Below are 8725 nucleotides of genomic sequence, written 5' to 3'. Positions count from 1 at the left end.
CGGAAATGTGTTCCATTGTCTGATTCAATTCTTTCTGGGGTGCCAAGTCGCCACAAAATTTGTCTTTCGAGGCCTAAGATGGTGTTTCGGGCAGTGGCATGGTTTACAGAGTATGTTTCTAGCCAACCGGTAGTTCCTTCCACCATGGTGAGTATGTAGCGCTTGCCTTGATGTGTTCGTGGCAGTGGTCCAATATAGTCAATTTGCCAGGCCTCACCGTATCGAAAACCCAGCCACCGCCCTCTGTTCCAGGGAGATTTTACTCGTGTGGCTCGCTTGATTGCAGCACATGTTTCACATTCATGAGTGACCTGTGTAATGCCCTCCATGGTCAGGTCCACCCCTCGATCACGAGCCCATCTGTATGTTGCATCTCTTCCTAAATGTCCAGATGTTTCATGGGCCCATCGAGCTACAAATAGCTCACCCTTATGCTCCCAGTCCAGGTCGACTTGAGCTACTTCGATTTTGGCAGCCTTGTCTACCTGTTCATTGTTTTGATGTTCTTCTGTGGCACACCTTTTGGGTATGTGAGCATCTACATGACGTACCTTTAGAGTCATGTTTTCTACCTGTGCAGCAATGTCCTGCCACAGTGCAGCAGCCCAAATGGGTTTACCTCTGCGCTGCCAATTAGTCTTCTTCCACTGCTGTAACCAACCCCATAGGGCATTAGCCACCATCCAGGAATCAGTATAGAGATAGAGTACTGGCCACTTTTCTCTCTCCGCAATCTCCAGGGCTAGTTGGATAGCTTTTACTTCTGCAAACTGACTTGACTCGCCTTCTCCTTCAGCAGCCTCAATGACTTGTCGTGTGGGATTCCACACAGCAGCTTTCCACTTCCGACGGTTTCCTACCACACGACAGGATCCATCCGTAAACAAAGCATAACGCCTTTCATCTTCTGATAACCCATTATACGGTGGTGCCTCTTGGGCACGAGCCGTCTCCTCAGGCAGTGCTTCAAAATCTCTGCCTTCTGGCCAGTCCATGATTTCTTCCAGGATTCCTGGACGGTTGGGTTTTCCCAGTCGAGCTCGTTGGGTGATCAATGCTACCCACTTACTCCATGTAGTTCTGGTTGCATGATGCATAGAAGGCATGTCTCCTTTGAACATCCAGTGTAACACAGGCAATCGTGGTGCCAAGAGGAGAGATGCTTCTGTACCAACAACTTCTGAAGCAGCTCGAACCCCCTCATATGCTGCTAGTATCTCTTTTTCAGTTGGGGTGTAGTGGGCTTCTGATCCTCGATATCCTCATCTCCAAAACCCTAATGGTCGACCTCCTGATGTCTTCTGCCAGAGGCTCCAGGTGAGACCATGCTCCCCAGCTGCAGTATAGAGGACATTCTGCACAGTGGGTCCTGTCCGGACAGGCCCAAGAGCTACTGCACGAGCTATTTCCTGTTTGATCTGCTCAAAGGCTTCTTGTTGCTCAGAGCCCCACTCAAAACAGTTCTTCTTTCGTGTCACTCGATAGAGAGGACTCACAAGCTGACTCATAACCTGGAATATGCATTCTCCAGAACCCCACAAGGCCTAGGAAAGCTTGTGTTTCCTTTTTGTTAGCTGGTGGAGACATAGTTGCTATCTTATTGACCACCTCCATAGGCACATGACGGCATCCATCCTGCCACTTTATTCCTAAGAACTGAACCTCCTGTGCAGGTCCCTTAACTTTGTTTTTCTTTATGGCAAAGCCAGCCTTCAGAAGAATTTGAATTACTTTTTTTTCCTTTCTCAAACACTTCTTCTGCCTTATCACCCCACACAATGATGTCACCAATGTACTGTAGGTGTTCAGGGGCATTGCCCTTTTCCAGTGCGGTTTGTATTAGTCCATGACAAATGGTAGGGCTGTGCTTCCACCCCTGGGGCAATCGATTCCAGGTATATTGGATACCCCTCCATGTGAAAGCAAACTGTGGCCTGCACTCTGCTGCCAAAGGAATTGAGAAAAACACATTGGCAATATCAATCGTAGCATACCACTTTGCTGCCTTCGACTCCAGTTCATATTGGAGCTCTAGCATATCTGGCACAGCAGCACTCAATGGTGGCGTCACTTCGTTCAGGCCACGATAGTCTACTGTCCCCACCCTCCATCAGACTTTCGCACTGGCCATATGGGGCTATTAAAAGGCGAATGAGTCTTGCTGATGACTCCTTGGCTCTCCAGTTGATGAATCAGCTCATGTATGGGAGCCAAGGAGTCTCGGCTGGTGCGATATTGTCATCGGTGCATTGTTCTGGTAGCAATTGGCACCTGTTGTTCTTCAACTTGCAGCAGTCCTACAACGAATGGATCCTCCGAGAGGCCAGGCAGGGTAGATAGCTGTTTGATCTTCTCGGTGTTCACAGTGGCTACACCAAAAGCCCATCGATATCCCTTTAGGTCCTTGAAATACCCTCTCTTGAGGTAGTCTATGCCAAGGATACAAGGGGCCTCTGGCCCAGTCACAATGGGGTGTTTTTCCCATTTGTCCTGTTAGGCTCATCTCAGCCTCCAATACAGATAATTCTTGGCATCCCCCTGTCACTCCTGAGATCCAGATGGGTTCTGTGCCCCTATACCCTGATGGCACCAACGTACATTGCGCACCAGTATCTACTAAAGCTTTGTACTTCTGTGGGTCTGATGTGCCAGGCCATCGGATCCACACAGTCCAGTATACCTGATCATCCCTTTCCTTCTCCTGGCCGAAGGCAGGGACCCTCTATTCCTGTTCCTCATCAGAATATTCACTGTCTGACCTTTGCATTGACAGATCAGAAGTTCCCTCACCAGGATCAAGGGAGGTGATCTCAGTTCTTTTATGTCTAGGAGATCGTTGATTGCCTTCTTGGGTCTTTGCAGAGACCACGTTGACAGCCTTCTTGGGTGATCCCTTCTTAACAGGTGTCTTCCCTCTCAGTTCACGTACACGGGCTTCCAGCTTGGAGGTGGGTTCACCATCCCACTTCCTCATGTCCTCCCCCTGGTCACGCAAGAAAAACCAGAGTGCACCACGTGGCATACATTTAGGGCTTCCTTTCCCTCTGACCAGCGCAGGAGAGGACTGTCTTCTTGGGGCACCCCTGACAGATAAGGTGCTGTCTCGTAAGAATGAGGTACACAGATTTTCTTCAAAGTTTCGGAGCCAAGCAGATACTCTTTCCACAGTCGCTGTATCCATATCTGGGTAATACATTGAAGCCAGGCTGCTAGAATATGACACAGGGGCACTTTGAACCACCTTCCTCCACATGGCCCATGTGCACGGAACATCTTCTGGATCTTTGGGAACTCTGTTGTTGTCTAGATCACTATAGATGATTTCCAGCACTGCTAGTTCTCTCAGGTACTGGATGCCTTCGTCTGCAGTAGTCCACTTTCCTGGTGAGGTTGCAAGATCTTCCTTGAATGGATATCTTGCCTTTACACTTAAGAGCAGCCATCTCCAGAGACTGCAAATTGCTGTCTCTTTTCCAATTCCTCTCTCTATTCCCTGGTCTCTAGCAAGGGATCCCAGCTGCTGGGCTTCCCTACCTTCCAACTGTTGACTGTCAGCCCAGTTATCCCAGCATCGGAGCATCCAGGCAGCAATCCGCTCACCCGTTGGCGGCTGTAATCTTTCCGCAGGTCTCTAAGTTCTGATGAGGTTAAGGACCAAGTAGTTTCTGCTTCTTGTTTGATTTCTCTTACTTCTTCCTCTGATGTCCTTGTTGAAGGACCGGCTTCTTGATCAGATACTTCTTCTTCTCTTGTTAATCGAGGATATGGACCTGTTGCTTTTCTTATCCACTGTTTATTCTTCACTACTGGGGCAATTACTGTAGTCGTTGTTGTTTGGGTTTCCATCTCAGCCATGGTGTTCTCAGATATAGTTTGGGTCCCTGCTTCAGCCACAGTCCTCTTAGAGTATTTATTGAACTGTGCCTCGATAGGCACAGGCCAGGCCCCAGTACAGGGCTAGAAGCTGCTGGGTTTCATTGGGGTAGATAAGGCACCCTTCTATCAGGTGGTGTGTTAGTTTGCTAGGATCGCTTGCCTGTTCAGGCATGAAGTCCCAGGTTATGGGAGGTGATAACCATCCTAAGAATCTGCCCAAATCCTTCCATACACCCTGCCACCCAGGGACTGGCCGCCTCAGGGCACTTTTCAGTATTGCCTGACACAAAAGCTGTCTTCTCTTATACCAGGATGATGCCAGATTCCACAGAACCCATACCATGCCAAAAGTATTAATGAGTAATATTAAACAACTCATGTAAGAGTGTATGAGAACCTTGGGAGCCTGCATAACAAAATCATCTACATCAATTTCAGGTAGGGAGAGGGAGATGGATAGTTTCATCTTCTCCACAACATAGCTCCCGAAGCACAACAAGGCCATCACTACCAGGCAAGAGCACATAGCTATTATTTGAGCTAGCATGCTCCCAAGCTCCTTCATCCTTCCCACACAATAGCTTCCCCAGCACACTAAAGCTATCACTATGATACCAAAGTACATAGCAGCTGTTTCTACTAGCATGTTCCCAAGCAAAGCAAAATAAAGAGATAAGCACTGCAATTAACAAACTCCGTGACCTGCACAGGAGTTTTGCCACTTAATAGCTACTACAGCTACAGCACACTTAATGCAAAACTGCCGTTATCGTGCCCCATGTTGGGCGCCAAAAAGACTGCGGTGGTTTGGCCCTGGCCAGATGCCCACCAAAGTCACTCTATCACTCTCACCCCCTCAGCTGGACAGGGGAGAGAAAATATAACAACGGGCACGTGGGTCAGATAAAGACAGTTTAATGAAGCAAAAGCCACGTGCAGAAGCAAAAGCAAAACAAAAGATCCTATTCTGTACTTCCCATCAGCAGGCTATGTCCAGCCACTTCCTGGGAAGTAGGGCTCCGGTACGCGTAGCGGTTGCTCTGGACGACAAATGCAAAACGAATGTCCCCCCTTCTTCCTGTTTCCCAGCTTATATTGCTGAGCAGATGTCATGTGGTATGGAATATCCCTTTGGACAGTCTGGCTCAGCTGTCCTGGGTATAGCCCCTCCCAAGCTTTTACCCACCCCCAGCCTACTGGGGAAATGTTGGGGAAACAGCCTTGGTGCTGTGTGAGCCCCACTCAGCAGTACTCAAAACACTGGTGTGTTATCTAGCTACCACTGCACAGCACGGTGAGGGCTGCATCTCAGGCAGACCCATTACAGATAGAGATACAAAAAGATGTTTGTCTTGATACATCCCAGATAACCAGTTAGCATGTTATATGTTATTCTGTATGTTAGCAAATCCAGATAGCATGCCCAGATAGGGGAAAAACCCACTACTTTCATTTCTGTGTTTTTGTTTCTTCATTGTGTTTGTGAACACTTCAGCTCTTTCAATCATGACTTAACTCATATTTTTGAAGTTTGGAGTAGGTGGAGGTACCATATATATAAGACCCTTGTGGGAAACTGTTCTGTGCAATATCACTCTGTTAAGGCAAGGGAAGTAGTCTCTGAAATTAAATCTGATCTGACCTCTTCACCTATTAAAATTCCATTTACTCATATTTTAGCACATCAGCATCTCAACAGATATTTTGGAAATAAGAATGATAAGACTCCAGACAACATCATGGGGCACAGGCAATGCTGAATAGCAGTGTAAAAAAAAAAAAAAAAAATTAAAAATTGCATTTTTCCTTAAGCCCAGTTAGATAGCTTTTCTTTTGAATAAGCCTTTCTTTTAAAGTCTCCTATCCAAGTACTCAGAGTCCAATCTTATTTAGTTATAGAGAACTAAGTTTGAAGTGAGATAAAATGGTTCCTAAATATTTCTTTTTTTTTTTTTTTTTTTTTTACTCATCAATATCACGTACACCTCCATTTCTTGTGGAACCATTTGTATGACAGCAGTTCGACTGAAAAACCAGGCTAAGACACATGAATTCAAAGAAAAACTTCTTATGGGCCATAAGACAGGATAAGATATGGGCCGTGGGATATAGGGATATATTAATGATGTAAAACTAGGTTCAATAGAACTGGACCATCAAGTAAGGAGGGCATCCCCTCCTATCACTGCTTTGAGTGCTTAAAGAAAAAAAAACTTACCCTTCCTTGCTCATCCTTTAGTGAGTGCTTAAAGAACAGAGCTTTGTGGCTCCAATGAGAGAGCATTGGACAGGTAAAACGATACGCATTGCTAACAGTACAGGAACCTGGATTTGGGCATTGCTATTTCATGAACGTGGAAATTTGCTATGATTGAGATGGCACACATTACAGACTAAGGTTGTAAGGCCATGAAGACTGCAAGGCAGGTTAACCTCTCTCTCCATCTGGAAGCTCTTTCACAGAACAGCTATTAAAAGTTTCAAAGGCAAGGCTTTAAAACACCAAATACAGATGTCCCAGGATGAAGATGTTGTATCCCAGGGCTGTATTTTATTCAACTGGTACTCACAGGTATGCTTGCTGGATCCCTCAAGTTTCCTCAAGAGGCAAAGAAAGACACTGCTCTATGTCTGTGTTTGTCTCCTTGGAGAAGATACAGAGGGCTTTCCACACAAGCAATGAAAATTTGCCTTCCCTCAGGGACCTGCCCTGCTGGACCTACTTGTCCAGATGATCCTCACTCATCCTTCTGTGTTCTTTAACAAACATCCATTATTTCGTATTAAAAAATACATGTTGTTTAAAATACTGCAATAAAGCAAAACAATTGCACTCTTTAAGAACATAAATACTGAAATAGTTTCTAAATAATGTATGTTTATTCTGGATGAAGGGCGTAAGTTCAAAAACATAGAATCAGTCTATACTTTAAGAAACATTTTTTTTAAGGTTTTTAGAGAGGTGCATAATTTTAAATACATGGAAAAATTATAGCATTTCTGACTATATTGTTAAATTGCTTTATTGTTTTGCAATTACAACTTTGAAAATCGGACTAATAAAACCTACCTTTTTTTAAAAAAAATTAAAGTTTTCAAAATAACCAGGAGGAAAAAACCTAGGCCTGTAACTTCATTAAATAATTTACTTCTTCCAATTTTAAAAGCTCTGCAACTCGAAATCTCTCTTGGATTTTTTGGGGGTTTTGCTTTTTTTTTTGACTCAGAAATACTGTTATGAACAATATTCCCTGGTTTTCAATATGTAGATGGTTAGGGCATAGCTGAAGTAGTTCAAAATGTAAGAGAGATTTTTAAAGTCTTCACTAGTCTCAATAGAAATACTTCAGCAAGAACCATAATTCAAAAATTATTTTGAACATCATTAAGAGCACAATCGTCATCTGTATGTTCCAAAATTCTAATTTGAAAGTACACTAATTCTAGAAGACCTGAGCTTCCTTTACATTCTTTTTACTATTTACTTAATTATCTTTGAAAAATGTTAGTTTAAAAATCTTATAATGCATGAATTAGGTTACTAAACCTTACCATACTGGCACAAAAGTACGATGTTCCTTTTTCTGCATGGAATCTTTTTTTTTTTTTTAATGTCTCTTCCTCTTTTTGTTTCCTTTGATTTTTTAAATCTCCTTTTGTATTCTGTTTTCTCTTTCTTTCCCAAGCTCTAGTTTCAACAGTTTCACTGTAAAGGCAATGACAGTAAAGGAATAATTATAAGCTGGAGTAAGACCCACAACTGAATTACTGACATCATTGCCTTAAATCTGTACCTGATAACTGTTATGTGTTTAAATTAATAGTGATATTTATTTCATCTGGATTATGTTCAGCAAAAATAAACAGTGGCTATAATTATTTACATATGAAATTCACATTCTTTAGTCTTGGTTTTGTATCAGTAACAAGCTCATCAGTGTATCCTTCTGAATACCTATACACAATTGCTGGAGTAATTTAAAAAAAGTAAGGTACAAAGACTTGTTTTTTCTTTAGAGTGTGTTACCAGAGGATGACTGCATGTGCAAGCTACCTCAAGCTGAGAAAAAACACAGTCTATATATTTTCCATGTTAAAAAATATAGAATGGAAGATGACCTTTGTGAGAACCCAATTGCAGTTATTCCCAGTGTTCTTCTATGCATTTTAAGGACTGATTCCCACCAGTTAACAGAGATCTTGTTTCCTTACACAGATATTGTGAAAGTGTTTTTTTCTTTTTTACTTTTGCCCCGTGTCATTTTTTTCTCTGCAAATTGACTGTTCTTCCCTGTATGACAAGGAACAAACTCTTCCCTGTCGAACAAGAAGTATAACTCATTCAAGGTGATGTGATGGATCAGATTGCCCTAAATGTTCCTTAATAGCATTCCAGCATCATAAAAAGGTAATTTTCTCTCATTCATCTATGGTGGGGGACAACTGTGTTTGGAACTGCTGCATAGCAATTTGTTTTTTGAGGCATCTGAACTCGCTTTCCAGTTTGACCTTGGCTGATGCAATAGCTAAGACAAGCCTTGGAGTAGTGTGTGGAATACGACAGATACTGCAATTTTGAATTGTTTCAATTTGTCCTTTTTCTTTTTCCAGAATAAAGTCTAATTAGTTTATTTTAAATGAAGCTATATGACACAGTTTAGATTCAATATGATGTTTAAAAACAATTCTTACGAAGTTTTAGCAGCTTCTGGAAATTGTTTCCTCTTGCACACAAAGTATATACACTTGGTTATTTTCACACATAAAGATCCTGTATATAAAAATGGAATTATTTGTAATTTTCATCAGTTTACCTATTTGCTCCTCTATGACCTAGACTTAAAAAACT

At 42.8% G+C, this 8725-nt stretch overlaps 1 protein-coding gene across 1 annotated transcript; it reads right to left on the bottom strand.

Moving 5' to 3' along the window:
• Nucleotides 1-2606: 2606 nt before the first annotated feature.
• LOC147413268 (uncharacterized) lies at nucleotides 2607-4441 on the bottom strand. Its single transcript, XM_086480358.1, is given in 3 exon segments — nucleotides 2607-3603; nucleotides 3606-3912; nucleotides 3914-4441. Coding segments are annotated over 3 exon segments (1716 nt in total). The 3' UTR covers nucleotides 2607-2722.
• Between the last annotated feature and the right edge of the window lie 4284 nt (nucleotides 4442-8725).

This window comes from Leptosomus discolor, chromosome Z, assembly GCF_034619465.1.
Source record: "Leptosomus discolor isolate bLepDis1 chromosome Z, bLepDis1.hap2, whole genome shotgun sequence".
Classification (NCBI taxonomy): Eukaryota; Metazoa; Chordata; class Aves; order Leptosomiformes; family Leptosomidae; genus Leptosomus; species Leptosomus discolor.
The sequence above is the reverse complement of the archived record's forward strand: the minus strand, read 5'-3'. Positions and strand labels throughout refer to the sequence as shown.